At 47.1% G+C, this 16,975-nt stretch overlaps 1 protein-coding gene across 1 annotated transcript; it reads left to right on the forward strand.

Annotated features, from left to right (window-relative positions):
* Positions 1–1,846: 1,846 nt before the first annotated feature.
* Positions 1,847–16,332, forward strand: RAB14 (RAB14, member RAS oncogene family). Its single transcript, XM_030231816.2, has 8 exons — positions 1,847–2,016; positions 8,849–8,907; positions 9,782–9,835; positions 11,249–11,426; positions 12,473–12,539; positions 13,336–13,423; positions 13,736–13,766; positions 14,386–16,332. The coding sequence occupies exons 2-8, from the start codon at positions 8,856–8,858 to the stop codon at positions 14,561–14,563; spliced, it is 648 nt and encodes a 215-aa protein (XP_030087676.1). The 5' UTR covers positions 1,847–2,016; positions 8,849–8,855; the 3' UTR covers positions 14,564–16,332.
* Positions 16,333–16,975: the final 643 nt, after the last annotated feature.

The following is a 16,975-nucleotide window of genomic DNA, read 5'->3' on the forward strand; positions in this document are numbered from 1 at the left end:
AAAACTGCTTCTCATTTCTGTTCACAATTAAAATTCCCCACGAGCCAGACTCCAGATTAAAGTGAACTGAACCACCACAGTGATTTTCTGAGTTGTTGAGTAATCCTGAGGAGTCTCCATGGGCACTGCAGGAGAAGTGCCACCCTGTGAGTGTGACTGGAGAGGTGCAGGGGGTGAGCAAACCCACAGGGAGCCCGAGGAGCCTGTGCCTGCCTGGGGGAAAAGGCTGCTTGCAACTCCCCTGGAAAAGAAGCAGCAGCTCCATTGCCCTTCCCATGGATAACAGCAATAATTACCTGTCACCAGTTCCATCTTGTGAAAACAGGGAAGCTCACCCTGCCTGCCTGACTCTACCAACACTGAAACACACGGAAGTCCTCAATGTATTTTCATGTGTAATATTTGAACAATTCTGAATTTTAAAACTTCTCATTACAGTGTCTGTGTTAATAGAATAATATTTGGGGCAGTACCAGGGAAGTGTATTTTTTTCAAGTCAGTAAACCAGACTGCAACTGTGTCACAACAGTCAGGTCATTTTCTGTTTAAAGACTCCCTCTCGTGGAAATCATTCTCACTGGCTTGTTTTGACCTATTTTCCTAGTAAAAGTCACTCCATATAAGGTTTTGCAAAACTTGAAAAGGATTCTGTCGCACAGTGTTGTCTGTTTTGAAGTTGTTAGTTGAAGTCTGACAGCAACTGACAGGAGTCCTACGTCTGTACTACATTGCCAGCAGATTTTGTACTTTTCTATTGAATCTTTGCTTTTTATCACTCAGAGATTTATTTATTTAGTGTGTAGATAAAGGGGAAAAGAATTCTAATTGTTTTTCACCAGTGCTTTTCACTCTCTGAGGTTTCTGCCCAGGTAACAGGGAGTGTTATCTACCAAGCAGTTTCTCCCTGGTAGAGGTTGAGTAATAATTAGGGGGTGGCTGATTCATGGAAAGCAGAGGATTCCCTGGATGTTGCTCAACTAAGGAAATGGAATTAGTAATGTCACTGTAATGGAGATGCAAAACGCCCATTCTGGAAAATACTTCCACAGAAATGTTATGGCAGTGGGGAAGCTGCAATGTGAATCTTGGACACTGACACACAGCAGAATCTGATGCTTTCCATAATGTGTGGGACTGAAATAAAATCCTTATTGGGGAAATTTATTGATACACTTTTACATCTCCTGAGCCACCGATTTATTTTTTGAATCCGTGAGCTCTGAAATTTGGGCAGATCGTTGTGGCTTTAGGTCTTTAGGATCGCATGCCACAAGTGTTTAAAAAGCCGATATAAAATATTCAAAGCCCAAACGGACACCTTCGAGCATTTCACGGGACACGGCCAACACCGGATGATGTCACTGGAGACACACGGGGGCTCTGGAGCCCCTCAGAGGTGCCGGACGCTGCTACAGCCCCGTACCTGCGTCGTGCCGGGCTGCTCCCGTTCTCACCGTGTCCCGGCGAGCTGGGGCTTCCGGGCGGGTCACTGGTGGCTTCCGTGCCACTTTCCAGGAGAACAGCGCGGAAATCCGGGATTTCCCGGGAGAACAGCGCGGAAATCCGGGATTTTCCGCGCTGCCCGAGGCCGCGCTCCGCCCTGAGGCGCCGCCGCCGCTCCTCCGCCTGAGGGCGCGCGCGCTCCCGCCCCGCCCCGCGCGCGGCCCCGCCCCGGCCCCGCCGCGCGCGCGCGCTCCCGCCCCGCCCGGCCCCGCCCTGCCCCGCCCCTCGCGCCGGCGGGATGGGCGGAGCCCCACCGGTCAGCGGCAGCCGCGATTGGCTGCGCCGCGGCGCCCTCGCGCCCACTCTTTGTGCGGCCCCGGCGCCCGTCGAGAGTGGGAGGGGAAACCCCGTGCGAGGGGCGCCGCCATCTTGGCTGCGGGGGTGATGGGGGCGCAGCGGAGCCGCGTCTGAGGCAGCGGAGCGAGCCCGGACCGAGCCGAGCCACACAGCCCGCGGGGCACCGGGCACCGCCCGCACAGCCGCGCTGCACAGCTCCCTGAGCCCCGAGCACAGGTACGGCGGGCCGCCAGCGCCGCCCGCCCGGCCGGGCCTGCAGCGCCAGGCCCCGCGCCGGGGCTCCGCCGGGCCGGGCGGAGCGGGGCGGGTCCCGGTCGGCCGCGCTCCGTCCCGGTGCCGCCCCGAGCCGCGTCCCGGCGGGCCCGCAGGGCGCCGTGCGGCCCCGAGGGCGCTGCGGGCGGGCCCCGGGGCCGGCAGGGAGGGGAAGGGGCGGCCGGGCCGAGCGGGGGGAGGCTGCGGGCAGGACTAGGCCGCTTTGCTCTGTGTCACCGCCGCCTCCCACTGCTCCTCAGCACTGCACAGTCGGCAACGCCACCAGCGAACACCCGGCCACAGGCGATATTTTTATATGTGTGTTTCTGTATCTCCCCCTTACGAGCTGTTGCAGTTGCACGTAGGGTGTGTATGTGTATAATGTATCGTGTTTGTGGCCGATGTGCAGTGTTATCTCTACTTTTAATTGTTATATCGACCTGTGCCGTCGTGAACTTTGACAAAAAAAATAACTTTGAGGGTTGAGGGAAAAGCCACTTCCTATTTGAGAAAGCAGCGAAAGTATTCTAGATTGGTTTTCTTGACAAAGCTTATTTAGGCTAAACAGAGTGAAATTCTTTTCTTTCTCTTAATTGTTTATCGCCTGTTTGCAGCACACTTAGTATCTACAGCATCTGTTGGTAGCTTTGTCTTGAATTGGAGTTGTGCTGAATTATCCTTGCTCTAAAGCCAGGCAGAGGTGGGTGTCTGCACTGGAGTGGCTCTGGCAGTGGCTCTGGAGGTTACTCGCTGTGGCTTTTGCTTTGAGACAGGGTAGATGTGTGTTGGGATGTTTTTCAGAGGTGACAGAGCCCCTTAGTGAACAGGATTCATTCAGGTTGGCTGTATCATAAACCATATCAAACCCCAAGTCTCCACATCTTTTACAGATGTTATCCTGTGGAATGGATTGCCTGGGATTGATTCCTGACATGGTTTGGACTGAGGGGCCCTTGTGCTTGGGCAGTACTTGCTAATGGGAAGAAAAAACCTTGGGGAATTTAATTACTAAATGTCACAATTTAATATGGTTTATAAAGGAATTTGCTAGCTTCCTGTAGGGATTTGAAAATGTCGTAAGGCTGAGTGGAAGGAAGAAGTTCCTCTTTTCCATTTTGCGAGTAACAAAAAAAATAAGGAGTTCTTATGAAGGACAGCAGTTTGGAAACAAACCTGTTCTACTGGAGGTACTGGGATGTAAAATGTAAATAATGCTTTAAAATTATCTGCTCACTCCTGGGCACCTAGTGAAACCTGGTTAAGATTGATTCTCATTTTGCTGAATCTTCCTGAATCAGGAGGTAGATCTTAGTTAATATTTACCTAAAACGTCTGTGACTTGTGTTTCCCTAGGTGGGGACTCCAGAGCGTTCTGATTTGTTGGAATGACAGAAAACTCTTCTGGTTTTGTATATTCTGTCCCCAACTTAGCTGATATCTCTGGACCTTGGTTCTCCTGCTGGGAACAGACACAACAGGTTGGAGTGTTCTGTAGGAGAAGTGAGGAGATACAAGTGGATAAAGGGTGGCTGAGGGTAGGGACATGGCAGAAGGTGCTGGAGCTGATGAGGACAGGTAGGCAGTGATTAGTTCAGCTCTGCTGCTGGGGTGTGGTTAGGGAGAATTGAGGTGTGCACATATATAAATGCAGGAAGTTTAGGAAGCAAAATGGAGTAACTTAATGAAGCAGGATGTGAAACCAGTAGAAGGATAACCAGGACAAGGTGGGTGTGACTGGAGAGCTGAGGAAAGTCAGAAAGTGAAGGTAGTGTGTTATGATTTAAAAAGAAAAATGAAGTTCTCCTGGAGGAAGGAGAAGTGAAGGCCTGTGAAGCCTTTAAAAGAATCTCCTAGGCCTGAGGCTGGGTTAGGGTGTTTGACATTATTAGGGAACATACCAAATGCATTCTTCAAGAACAGCCTGGAAAGGGCTCTGCAGGGCTGCAGTCTGAGCCCCAGAGCTTGCAAGCCTCCTGTGCTGTCAGGGAAAGAGTAACCAGAGGTGGGAATAGTAAGGAAATGCAAAGTGATCCTGGGCAGCAGCTCCCAGAGGCTCTGGGTGAACAGAGATCACCTCAGCCAGATTTCCTGTCTCGTGCTCATTGGATGCTTTGGTGAAATCCCAAGGAGGGGAGCAGGGGAGGATGACTCTGGAGGAGCTGAGAGAGGAGTAAGGAACTGACCACCAACAAGTGGTGTTGTCACACAGGTGTGAAGGCTGCAGCAGGCTCTGAGACTCCTCAGGGATCAGGCTCAGCAGGGCTTTGTAAAGCCAAGCCTGCAAAAATGAATAAATAAGCAGAGCAGGGTGGCTGCAGAGCATCATCTTAATGGTTAAGGCTGAGATGGTGATGTGGTTCAGGAAGACCTGAATGTCCTTGTGTGTGAAAGCCAGAGAAACACAATGGAATTTAATTGTAGCAGACCTCATAGCTTGCTGTGGCCAGCAGACCTGTGGGAATTCAGTGCTTGGGTGAATGAATTGATAACAGAGCTGTTGTTACCTTCAGTGGGCTGTGATCTGACAGGTGACCATAACTTTAGCACTCACAGACTGTCTCTAGAAGCCTGCTAAGTCAGGTACCAGTTGAACCACATTGTTCTGTGTGCTTGACAAAAGTCCTTATCAGGGGGAAAGGGCAATTACGAAATGAAACAATTCTGCCCCTCTCCAGCTCCTTCCCCTTATCAATCTTGTTGTTGTCTGTTGATTAACATCCAAGTAATCTGCACCTTCAACTGTGAGAGCTTTTCCTGCTGCACATTCTTGGAGAATGATGCACAGAAGATCTGGCTGCCCAGATGGACCACAAAATACCTTTTGCTTCAGAGTAACTACCCAGTGGTTCCCTGGCTGCAGGGTGCTGTGGTTTGCAGGGAACCAGCAACAGCTGGGCAGTGCTGAGTTAGAAGGTGGTGGTTTTTTTTCCCAGCTCTCATCCCTGCACATGGACCATCCATCAGCTGATGGTGTGAACCACAGCAGTGTCTTAATAAACCCATCCAGGTTCTGGTCTCCTTTCATAACACACCTGCTTCTTGTTGAGCATAAAGATCCTAAATTTCTCCATGCAAATGATACCCAGTGAAGAGTTAAAACTGTGTCCTTGAGCTGGAAGGAACTGCACAGGTCTCACAAAGGCTGGTATGAATCTGATATTTACAGTTATGTTACTGTGATAAAGAATGTTACAGCAATGTGCCCAGAACAATCTTATCTCAGGAAGTACAGATGTAGCTGATACTTGAAATAAGGCTTAGTGAGATTTCTAAATATCTGTGGTGCTTTTTGATCAGAGGAGGAGATGTAGATGTCCTGGTGTCTCATTAAGGTCATATTTAATGTTCTTTAAAAAAAAAAAAAGCCTCTAAGAAGAAGTTGATATATGGGAAATGGATTTGGTGACACTGCTCACTGCAAAATTTAATGTAAAACAGAAATGAATTGTATAGGCTTTGAAATGAGCATAAATCTGTGCTTAGTGAGATCCTCTGGCCAGTGGCCATCCTGCACTAATGCTCTGGGCTCCAGGGCAGCCTTACCTGGAGAAGGGAGCCAACATGAGCTGGCAGCCTTGCCCGGAAGAAGGATGGCAGGTGGGCTGAGCTCCCAGACTAAACTTCTGCTTTCTGTTAACAGTAAACTCATGGCTGGTTAACTTTGATGTCACCGTGCACAGTGCCAGCATGGCCGAGGCTGAGCTGTGGATAGTTGTTTATGTGCAGCTTTCTCAGCCCTGCAGTCCTTGCTCTCCCAAGAGGAAAGCCCCATCCTCCCGTTGGAATTATTGAGACTCACATGTCTGGAACAGAGAGGGTGGAGGCAGAACTCCAGTTCCTGGAGATGAGTGGTGCCTATCAAGGCATCAGCCCCTTGCATTGACATGTAGCTGATAGTTTAGAATTTACTGACCCCTCTTGTGCCCTGTTCTTGTCTGGACTTCCTTCTTTCGTCTGCAGTAAATGCTGAGGTGGTCAGTTTTCCAAGGCTAAATTCTCAGCAGGGTTTCTGTGCTTAGTTGGTTGCAGTTTTTTTTTCCTCCTTCAGCACAGAGTCCTTGTGGAATATCACTTTATTCCAAGATCTGAGTACAGTTTGAATTCCTGCTAATCCTTACTGGAATTTGAGTGTATAAAAGTTTGTTATTTAATTGTTTTAGTATTGCTTGGGTTTTTACTTGATTTTTTATTTTAAGGAATCATCTGTTCTCCAGAAAATATTCCTGACCTTTGCTAATGGTTTGGAGTATTTCAGAATCTTTTCTGTAATGTGACCCTTGGAATAAATGTAATACCAGTAGTTTTTTGTATTGAAATAGCATAGTTAAGACTTTTTTACTTAGAGGGCATACTGAAAATGATCATATCTCAGCAAGCAGAAACAGCCTGACAAACAGAGCTGTATATTTAGCAATGAAGATCCAGTTGAGACTCACTTCAAATTGAGTTTATGACAGAGACTGCACAGAGTTCCCAGATTGTCCATGCTTTAAAAAAAAGTCCTCCTCACTTTCCAGACTTGGATTGCAGGATGAATTTCCCTCCTGGTTGGAACAGCAGAGCAGTTCAACATTGCTTACCACACAGTGATATCCTAAAGTCATGTGCTCAGAAACATGAAACTTCCCTGTGCTTGGAGTACTTGGCACTCCTTGGCCTCCTGGTCTTGGGAAGAAGAGAGGGCACTCAAGCTTCTGCAGATTCCATAGCCACATAGGTGGTTTGTTCCCTGTCTTGGAGTTCATGGTGCTGGTGGGTTTGGTTGGGGTTGTTAACAGCATCAGTTACTGGATATTTCCATCCTCAGAATGCACAGGAGGCCTTTGGTGCATATTGGTGCTCTTGGTGTCTTGTGGCTGTAACACCCAGCTGTTTTTTGGGGAAAACAGGGCAGTTCCTGCTCTCCTCCTGAAGTACTTGCATGTATAAATCAGCTTGTTCAAGCTTTCTTTTATACTTCCAGTTACCTCCAGGACCCCCAGTGTGGCCCTGTGTGCCATCAAATGGAGCTGAGCTGTGAGCGTGGTGCTCCTGCCCTGCCCAGAAAGGAGGTGGCAGTGAAGGGTCCTGCAGGAACTTGTGCTTTGTGTGCCCAGGTTACTGTGCTGGGACATGCTGGAGAAGAAAAAAGAACATAATGTGTGAAGATGTTCAGGAAACTTGAAGGACTGGATGTTTCCACAGTGACACATTCGTTTGGAACTCAATATGGAGCAGTGACTTGTCTTTATTTACTGCTGTTGAAAATAACCCATTCACGTGTTGAAGCTAGTACTGTAATTCTGGAATCTTCCAGGAAATAAAGCAATAAAGCTGCTGGCTTGCTTGGTGAATTAGTGTCCAAAATTGTCAGTTTATTTCCTATCTTGGAATAAACTTGGTTCAGTAGAACAGTATGTGTCTCTGTTGGACTTAGCAGAGGTGCTTTGTGTTCTGTTGGGACAGAAGGACTGAGTGTTTCCATCTCCTGAGCCAGGCATGGAGGAAGACGAGGTGCACTGCCTGGCACTCAGTAAACCCTCTGAGCTGCTCTGGGAGTTGTTCCCCTCCCAGGTCTAGATAAGCATGTTTGCCTCAAATCTCAGTGCTGGGAAGCAGAGGCTGCTGGCTCTGTGCGGGGAATGAGATTTGTTCATCTTTCTTATGACTGCAGTTCACTGAGAGGGATTAATTGTGGTGCAAGGAACAGTGCTTTGCTTTTGAGAAAGTCCCAGGCCTGGAAGCTTTCCTCTGTATTTCTTTCCAGTATTGGTTTCATTTGTCATGTGAATGACACATGACCTAATGAAAATCTTTCTAGGCTCCAGCAGTGTTCCTTGTAAGGAGTACCATGTGTTTGTAATGGCTGGCTATCTGCCCTGCAGGAGCAGCAAGGGAAGTGCTGAATTCCTGCTAGAAATTTTCCACTAGCTTAACTGATCAGAGGATCCAGTTTAACTTAAAGCCTGGGACCAAGGCAGGCATTTCCCACCTTTAATGTTACCTGGCAACATCTGGCCCTTACAGATGTGTAATCCTGGCTAACTGACATGTTAGTTAGCAAGTCAGCTTTTACTCCGTGCAGATTTAAACAGCCAAAGCCAGTTCTAATTCCCTCGATGTTTAGGAAAATTCTGGAATGTTAAAAGTATTTTGACTGCCTTTTAAAAAAGAGAAACTGCTCAGCAGCCTCTCTGTAGCACTGCTGTGCTGACAAAGCCACAGAGATGTTAACCAACTTCCTGAACATCTGATTTGTGGCTTACAGCACTTTTCTGACATGGACAAGCAGCACCCCAGGCCCCAGTTAAGGCTACTACAGCATTCTTTTAAATCTTAGCTGTTTGCTGCAAGCTGTACTGCTTCCTTTGTTGCTGTTGCAGGTCTCAGAAGTGTGAGGTAATAGTTCCAACTTGCTGGTTTTGTTAAATCTCTCCAGGTTTTGTGCTGGAGTCAGATTTTATTTTGGGTTGATCTGGTCTGGCAGTGACTGTGCAGAGCAAGGAGGGACTGAGCTTTTCAACAGCTTTAGGTCCTTCTGGATAAAATTGATTATCAGTGCTACCCCAGAGTGTGTTTCTACTTGGAGGCCTTGCTGACAGGGGCTCAGAGCAAACAATGTGGGAACTTTGCTGGCTGTGCCACTAATTCAGTGACACTGGGGAGCTACACAGATTTGAACTGTGAGTGAAAGGGTGGTTGGGGGAGAGAGGAAGAGGAAGGGTTACTTTGTTTATATGAACTAAACTGGATGATTTGGGTCACCTTGAGAGAACAAGTATCAGTTCTGACATGTTCTGTTTTTTTTTTATTTTAGTGCCACAATGGCAACTGCACCTTACAACTATTCCTACATCTTTAAGTACATCATTATTGGTAAGTACCAGTGGGCTCACACCTGTGTATGCTCTGTGTGGGTACATGAGGAGCCTGTGGCTGTGCCAGGCTGCTTTCAGTTTGTGCTTGTCCCACCTCAGTCCCCACAGGTCACCACACTTCTCTGCAGCTTTAGCATTTACTGGAGCTTTTTGCATCATTAATCTCAAAGGTTTTAGAATTTATGTTGAAGGCACAAGTACTGATTGGAAACCATTGCATGAGGCTCATAAACCTCTGTCAGGCTGTATTTTTGTGTTTGAATGTTGCTTTTAGCTGCAGCTTCCTTGGCTGCTTAGTCAGGGACTCTAAGGGATTACATTTATTGCTGTCCTGGAAGAACTGGTCTTGCTGTTAATTGTTTAATTGTTAATGACCTTGTGTAGGTGTAAATGATCTGCAGGTTCCTAAGTCAGGATGCTGTGACAGCCTCAGCCTCTGGAAAAGTTGGTTCTTAAAAGATCTTGCTGTGTCTCACTCTTGGCATTGTGCAAGAGGATCAGTGGAAATAAAGCAATTTCTTGAGGTGTTCTGGATGGTTGTCAGTATTTTGATGTTCTTACCACAGTAAGACAGGAGCAAACATCAAGTATATTTTACATTTCAGTTTCTTCAGCTGTACTTTTTATAACCTTGTGAAATACAATTACAAAATCAGTAATACAAATTAACTATTTCTTGAGTGATCTGCTCTTGCTCACGAGCTGTATCTGTAGCCAAAGCTTTAGTGGCAAGTTGATAAATTCAAGGCTATAGCCAGGGATAGAACACTGCCCATCTGACCTGAGAAATGAATGTCTCTGTACCATTTGTTGTGTGGGAGGAAGAAAATGTGCTTGTTGCAACAATGATTTAACTATTCTTTCTGTAACAGGGGACATGGGTGTAGGAAAGTCCTGTTTGCTTCACCAATTCACGGAAAAGAAGTGTGAGTATTTCAGTTCATGATATTTATTCTAACTGGCATTTTCATCCCTTTTCCCTGCCTGTTTCCATCATGCACGAGCTCAGTTTGGTCTGTCTTACTCTCTGTGAGTTTGGATTGTGCTGGGTCACATTTCTAGTTGCAGAAACAAATATTGATATAGTTATGGCAAAACCTGCTCCAGCCAATCGTGCCTGTGAGGAGTGGGAGGACTGGATCTGATTTTACAGCTTTTCTGTGGTTTTGATGTGGACAAAGAGAAACGTAGTGTCTGAGTTTGCATGTTTTCAGTATTGGTGTAGCTTGATCACAAGCAGTTGGAGTTTTTAGTGCTGTTAAGGAGTTCAAAAGGAAAAAAAAAAGAAATAATTTTACTGAGAGTCCTGGTTTGCAAGCTTAAGCAGCCCTGCAGGACACTTGGCCTGCCCTGGGTGATGGTGTTTAGGGCTTGTTGCAGTCTCTCTCAGCTGAAAAATTTTCTTGTGTTTTATCATCACTAATTAAGAATTAGCTTCAGTTCCTGCTGGTGTGTGTTGCATTGGGGTTTGCAGCAGCTGTTACCTCACTCAGTGAGTAAGTCTGGAGGTATTTCTCAGGCATCACCATGTGCTCCTTGAGATGAGGTAACAAGTGGGTAGGAGCTGCAGTTTAAATATTTGTTTCCCACTAGAAACAGGAACTTCTGACTGCTGTTTTTAATGAAAATGCACTATCAGCCAGTTATTTAAAAGCCATTTTGCACATGGTCAAATTGTCCATGAGGAGAAAGTTCTGTCAGCACCAAGCCAGGGCAATACAACCAAACTGATGTGCCAAACACCTCTGCTGTGAGACTGCCCCTAGGTAGCCTGAGTAGGTCCTCATCCTGTCTGTATTTTCTTGATCTTCCTCAAAGATAAACTTGTGTTAATAAGCCTATCATAACTAGAAAGTTTCCTTTTTGGATTTGATTTGGTGTGTTTATAGGTGCTTATAAAACAGGCATTTTCTTGGACAGTCATGCTATTGCCGTCTGAACCAACTTGGGTGTTTGTTTTTAAAAATGTGACAGACTTTTTAACTGTATCTTTCTTGGTAATGCCCTAAAAATTATCTTTTCCTACTACATTAAAATAGTTAACCATCTGCAAGGATAGACTGGGAGTCAGCTGACTTGGTACCTTCTGATATGTATGGCCAAAGAGCAGCAGAGAAGGCAAGGAATTTTATAACTGTTCTTAAAACTAACAGCAGCTCAGGAAATGGAGCATTTTGTTTCTGGTTAAGTGATGCAGTTTGGGAACTGTAGCTGTAAAAATGCTTTTTTAGAGACTGAAAATCTAGTAAAGATAACTGAAAACTTGTTAAGAGTCATATTTTTGCAGCAAGGAAAATGTCCAAGGGAGATCTGATCTTTGCTCTTATTTTTCATGACAGTTATGGCAGACTGTCCCCACACAATTGGTGTTGAATTTGGCACAAGAATAATTGAAGTTAGTGGCCAAAAAATTAAACTACAGATTTGGGATACAGCAGGACAAGAGAGATTCAGGGCTGTCACACGAAGCTACTACAGAGGAGCAGCAGGAGCTCTCATGGTCTACGACATCACCAGGTAAGGGCAGCAGAGCTCTGGCTGTGATGCTGAGGTTGGGATGCACAGCCCTGTAGGGTCTGTCTGTCTGTCTGTCTGTCCGTCCCCTTGGCTCAGAGGCTCTCTGTGTGTGTCTGGATGTGCAGCATCCTGCCTGCCACACCTTACCTAAACACCCCTGTGGTTAAAGAGCTGCAGATGAGACAGGGGATGATGTGAGCAGCTTGTCTTGGAAAATCTGGCTGCTGATGAGCCTGAGGAGTTTGCTTTCAGGCTGTGACCACCTGTGTTGAAGCTGTTTTAAAGCAATGGCTTTGCCCCTAGAATCTGCTGCTCAGCACGAGGATGTTGCTGCAGTGGAGGCACTGGCAGGGCTCACCTGGCAGGGCTGTGCTCAGGGGGCCCAGCAGAGCGCGGCCGTGCCGCAGTGAACGTGCAGAACTGCCCGTGGTGTGTGGGGAGAGAGCCTGGCCTCAGCCTGACCTGGGCCTCTTCCCCAGCAGCCTGGCACTGCACAGCACCCTGCCTTCCTCTGGAGGTGACAGCTAAAGATGCTGCTCAAGCAGTAGTGCATCAGATGCAACATGAAATACTTTTGTTTTCACACGTCTCTCATCTTCCTCTGGGGCTGTTCTTGGTATTCTTCAGGCACCTCTTTTTTCCTGCATATGTAGGTGTATTTCCTGTTTGTGTAAATCTTGAGTAAAACTTGACTTTCTGCAGTTTGTTACTGAAAGGCTGTTCTGCTGCACTGTGTTCTGTAAGAGTATTTGACAGGAAACCCTTTAACATGTTCTATTGAAAACAACACAGCCTTGTCTGTGTGCAGAGCTGTGAGCTACCAGTGGGAATTGGTCTGGCTTTCCACTGGCGGTGTAAGAGCTGCTCCAAGGGTTTAAAGTTGTCTTGAATTTGTGGTCTGAGTCCAAACTGCTGCTGCTTTGTCTGTTTTGAGGTGGGGAGAACAGCAGGGATGATGGATGTTGCTGTGTTTGGATGCTGACTGTGCTGTTAGCACCTAAATATTTTATAAAAGGCTAAAAGTGTCCTCTCTTGATTCTTTGCAGGAGAAGTACATATAATCACTTAAGCAGCTGGCTGACAGATGCAAGGAACCTCACCAATCCAAATACTGTAAGTTGGGCTTCATTTAGCTTAAAAGCAAGGTTGCTTCTCCTTGAGGAAGTGGTGGGAGGCTCAGGCCAAAGCACTGCAGTGGTCTCTGCAAGAGCTGCCTGTGTTTTCTGCACTGATGCTGTCCCCACATGCAGAGTGCAGTGATTCACTTCCCTACTGCAGCTGCAGCAAAAGGGCTTCCTCTAAAAGTCTTCTGTGCCACTCACCTTTCAGGGTCTGTTTGAAGCAGTTGGAGACAAAATTGGGATGAAATCTGGACCAGCCTTGACTTGTGTTATTCCTCCTTGCTTTGTGTCAGTAATGAGGTGAATACTGTCTTTAGGCTGGAATGTAAATTGGATCTCCAGCAAAAGCTGACCAGGTTTTGTGGAGGAAGATCCTTCTGGGTCTCTCTGCCCATACCACAGAGCTGTTGTTCTTCAACCTGTTCCTGAATGCCTCTAAAATACTTTAGCACCAAACTGATGAGAAAACTGTAAAGATTCTGTCTGATGATTCAACAAATACAAGAAGTGGCTCAGGGTACAGCTCTCATGAGTAAAGAGCAGCTTTTTGGGACCCCATCTTATGAGAACACCCCAAAGCCTTGGAAAGTGACAGCTGCAGATGCTGTTCCTGCTTTCCCAGAGTGGGGAATGCTAGAGCAGAGTTCTCCTGAAGGAGCATGGCTTCTGTAGGTAATCTGCTCTGCCTATTTCCTTTTGGGTTTTTAAAAAGTCTCTTTAATAATGAAGGTGGCAGTGAAAAGGCTCCTAAGCTTTTTCCCAGACTAACTTTTTCTCTCCTGACCCAGGTGATAATCCTCATAGGAAACAAAGCAGACCTGGAAGCACAGAGGGATGTTACATATGAAGAAGCCAAACAGTTTGCTGAAGAAAATGGTGTGTTTTTTTCTCTTGAGCTGGTACTTTCCTACAAGATAGTGATGTTAAAGTGAATCCTCAGCATTGATAGCAGCAAGCTTACACTTCCAGAGTGATGGAATTGTATGTACTAACTCCTGCTGTGCCTCAGGCAGTCTGATAACTGTGTAGTTCTGGAAATCAGCTTGTGTTGATGCCTTAACATAGTTACAAAAGCTTGTTTAGTACTAAAATAGTGTATGGCATGTGATGGGAAGGTCGTGGTGTGTCTGACTTCGGGCTCTCTGAGGTGTGTTGTGCACTGACTGTTAAACCTTTGTCTCTGAACAGGTTTATTGTTCCTTGAAGCAAGTGCAAAAACGTAAGTGACTTTTGGCTGCGGTGATGTTCAGATTGGTCTGTTTGCTGTGTCTTGAAAGTAACTTGGAACTGAGAGCTCTGGCTGCATTTCAGGCCAAGATTGGTAGAATTCAAATGAACTGGTTTGGGTTTCAGGCCTTATTTGAGTGTGGAATGTGTTCAGTGTGTAAAGGGTTCCTTCCCCTGGCTGTTCAGAGCTGCAAGTTTGGTCTGTAGGCAATGACCAGCCCCTCCAGTAACTGAAGAATTGCTGTGCCATGCTTGGGGCTGGCTGTGTCACAGGGGATCCCCAGGGCCACCAGGAAACGTGGCTCCCACTGGCACTTGTCAGAACAGAACTCTGTAACAAAAAGAGGTTCTGATCCAGAGCGGCTCCCTTGGCTTTAAGCCTCTGTCAGAACGGTCCTGTGCACATGGCTTGATGCCTTGGCTTATTTTTGCTCCTCAGTTCTTTGGCACAAATTCCTTACTCCTGCTGGTCCTGATAGGGGTTGGTGGCCAGGGCAGGCTTGCCCTGTGCCAGGGCTGGGCTGTTGGGCTGTAGAGGAGGGCACAGTGCCTGCCCAGCTCCCTCTGGAAGCAGCACTGCAGCCCCAGTAACTCCTGCTGCTCTCTTGCAGTGGAGAGAACGTGGAGGACGCGTTCCTGGAGGCTGCCAAGAAAATCTACCAGAACATCCAAGACGGAAGCCTGGACCTGAACGCGGCCGAGTCGGGCGTACAGCACAAACCGTCAGCCCCGCAGGGGGGGCGGCTAACGAGCGAACCCCAGCCCCAGAGAGAAGGCTGTGGCTGCTAGTGACCCCTCCGTGGCTCCTCCTGACCCCTCACCTCTGGCTCTAGGGAGTGGTGCTTTTGACCGCTTCCCCATCTTCTGTACATCTTACTGGGTTTAATTAAAACTCTGAGACAAGTTTAACACAGTACTAAACTGCTAAACAACTTTAGATGTAATCAGGTTATCAAAGGCAAGTAGAGTAATAAAACCTCTCCTGCATGGTAAATCTAGAAGTTTTTTTTTCCTTGATTGTCCTTGTGATAGTGTCACCGATACATAATTTAAACTGAGCACTGATGCTGGACTCCTGATTTTACACTTTTGCAGGGCTTTGTCTTGTATGGTTTATTTTATGGTTCTTTGGCCTTTTTTCCCCACCTCTAACTGTTCGAGCTGTCAGTAGTAAAGGATAAGTTTTTGCTGTGAAATGACTTCTGATGGTAGCGAGGGGCTCTGTAATGATGTGCTTTTGTTGGAAGAATTCCCTGTGGGATGTGCTGGGGTCGGGGTGGCGCAGGGAAGCGATCTGTTCATTCTTGTGCTCAATAGCTTTACGTCATTCTTTTGCCACTTTTATCCTTTACCTTTGTTAACAGAACGTAAATATGTATAAAATTTGAAGGAACTGAGCTAACAGTTAAATACATCCTGTGTATATGATTTTAATGAAGAAAACGATGCCTGGCATTAGAGCAGTGTGTGAGAACCCCCTGTTTGTACAGTCTGAGCTCTCTGCGCCCCCCGTGGCAGCACAGCCCAGCTGGGGCTGCAGCTGCTGGGTGTCACTTGCAAGGTCCCCACGGTGCTGGGGACACAGACATTAACACTAGTGGGGTGTGGCTCTCATTCTGCACTGTGCAATGCTCCCTTCTGCACTCAGCAGTGCTCTACCTGCTTCTCTTTGGCATTCTCGGGCTTCAGCCGTGGCCGGGCTCTCGCACACCTCCCGCTTTTGTACCTGTAACTTTGGGACTGGGCAGAGGCTGAACTGGACAGTTGGAACAACTGTGTGCTCTCTAGGGATTTTTAACTACTCTTGTATTTTTTAACAGTGCTGTGTGAGGGGTTTTTTTAAGGGTTTTGCTTCAAGCTTTCAAGTACATCCTTCCTGGGGTGCCACAGCCTGGCCTGTGTGTGAGGGGGTGTCACGTGGTGACCGTGCCTGGGGGGGTGTTGCTGCACTAATGTGGGGTTTTACTGTGGCTCCTTTTGCAGCTTCACTTGGAAAACATCACAAGGTTTAAAAATGGAAGGGGGTAAGTGCTTAACCACAATCCAGTGTCCCACTTCAGGCTTACTGCAGTGTTTCAAATACAGAGTAGTCTGAAAATCCCTCTCTAGACACTAAAACTCTACAATGTTCAGACTTGTAAGTAACCAGTGATACCAGAGTATTGTACAGTCAATGTTAAATAAAAGCCAAAACTGGAATGTGCAGACAATAGGATTTGGGTAACTCGTGTGCTGTCCCTTTGTTTGTCTGGTTAGTCCTTTTTTAACTCCTGTTCCTCAGTAGATGGGTATGTTCAAGATCTCCAGCTCCTGCATCCTGCTTAACCCAAGGCTGCACCAGGGTTTGCCCAGGGACCACGACCTGCTGCTGATGTGAAGTCAGTGTTGTAATGACTACAGCTTGTTGAGGTGCAATACCTGTACTCCCAGAGTAAGTTACAGTAGGTCTCATTGTTTCTGTCACAGAAAGGATCTGTTTGGACTGCTGTACTCCTCATTTGATGTAACAATGCTATTAATCTAAATATTTGTAAATAAAGTACCTGTATCTAGATAAACCTCCCTGCTGTGTGTTACTTGCTCTGGCCCTCTGAGCTGAGGGTGGGACCTCTGAGGGGAGAGAGTTCCTTGGAGTGCTGGGGCTTGTGCTCAACCTTCACCCTGGGCCTTTCCCAGAGGAATCTGCCAGTGGTGTCCAGAGCTGCTCTCAAAGGGAAGCAGGGCTGGGTTTGTTTGTTCCCAGTGAACTCTGACAATGGCTGCATAGAAAAATGTTATCTTTAAAGAGGATGAGAAAGGGCAAGACTGAGAGTGATGCCAAAGCCCATCCCTGGGAAAGGGTGGGGAGAGCTGGAACAATCCCTGCACAGCCACTGGCCTGTGTTGGCCTGTGCCTGGTCCTGCTGCCTGAAGGATTTACAAAGTGGCTTTTCCTCTGCTAAGTAGGGAGTAAGTTGATTGTAATTTTGTTAAGAAGCCATTGTCTGTATCCACCTGGTTCAGACAAGTGATGCAGCCAGCCTGGGGAGAGGAAGAGGTGCTCACCCAGCAGCCGGGAAGAGGGACAAGGACAGAAATGCCAATGCTGGACATGTTCCTGCAAGGAGGAGCCCCAGCACTCAGAGCATTGTCAGTATCAGTGTCCTGGAGAAGAGCCTGTGCCAGTATCAGTGTCCTGGAGAAGAGCTTTAAGGAAAAGAA

The sequence above is a fragment of the Serinus canaria genome, chromosome 17 (genome assembly GCF_022539315.1).
Source record: "Serinus canaria isolate serCan28SL12 chromosome 17, serCan2020, whole genome shotgun sequence".
Lineage (NCBI taxonomy): Eukaryota > Metazoa > Chordata > Aves > Passeriformes > Fringillidae > Serinus > Serinus canaria.

What these genes read in the sequence shown, in the direction of transcription:
- RAB14 (XM_030231816.2), top strand. Translation starts at nt 8,856, where the DNA reads ATGGCAACTGCACCTTACAACTATTCCTACATCTTTAAGTACATCATT. An exon ending in CTTTAAGTACATCATTATTG is followed by an intron (nt 8,908 to 9,781) that starts GTAAGTACCAGT and finishes TTTCTGTAACAG; the next exon opens with GGGACATGGGTGTAGGAAAG. An exon ending in CCAATTCACGGAAAAGAAGT is followed by an intron (nt 9,836 to 11,248) that starts GTGAGTATTTCA and finishes TTTTCATGACAG; the next exon opens with TTATGGCAGACTGTCCCCAC.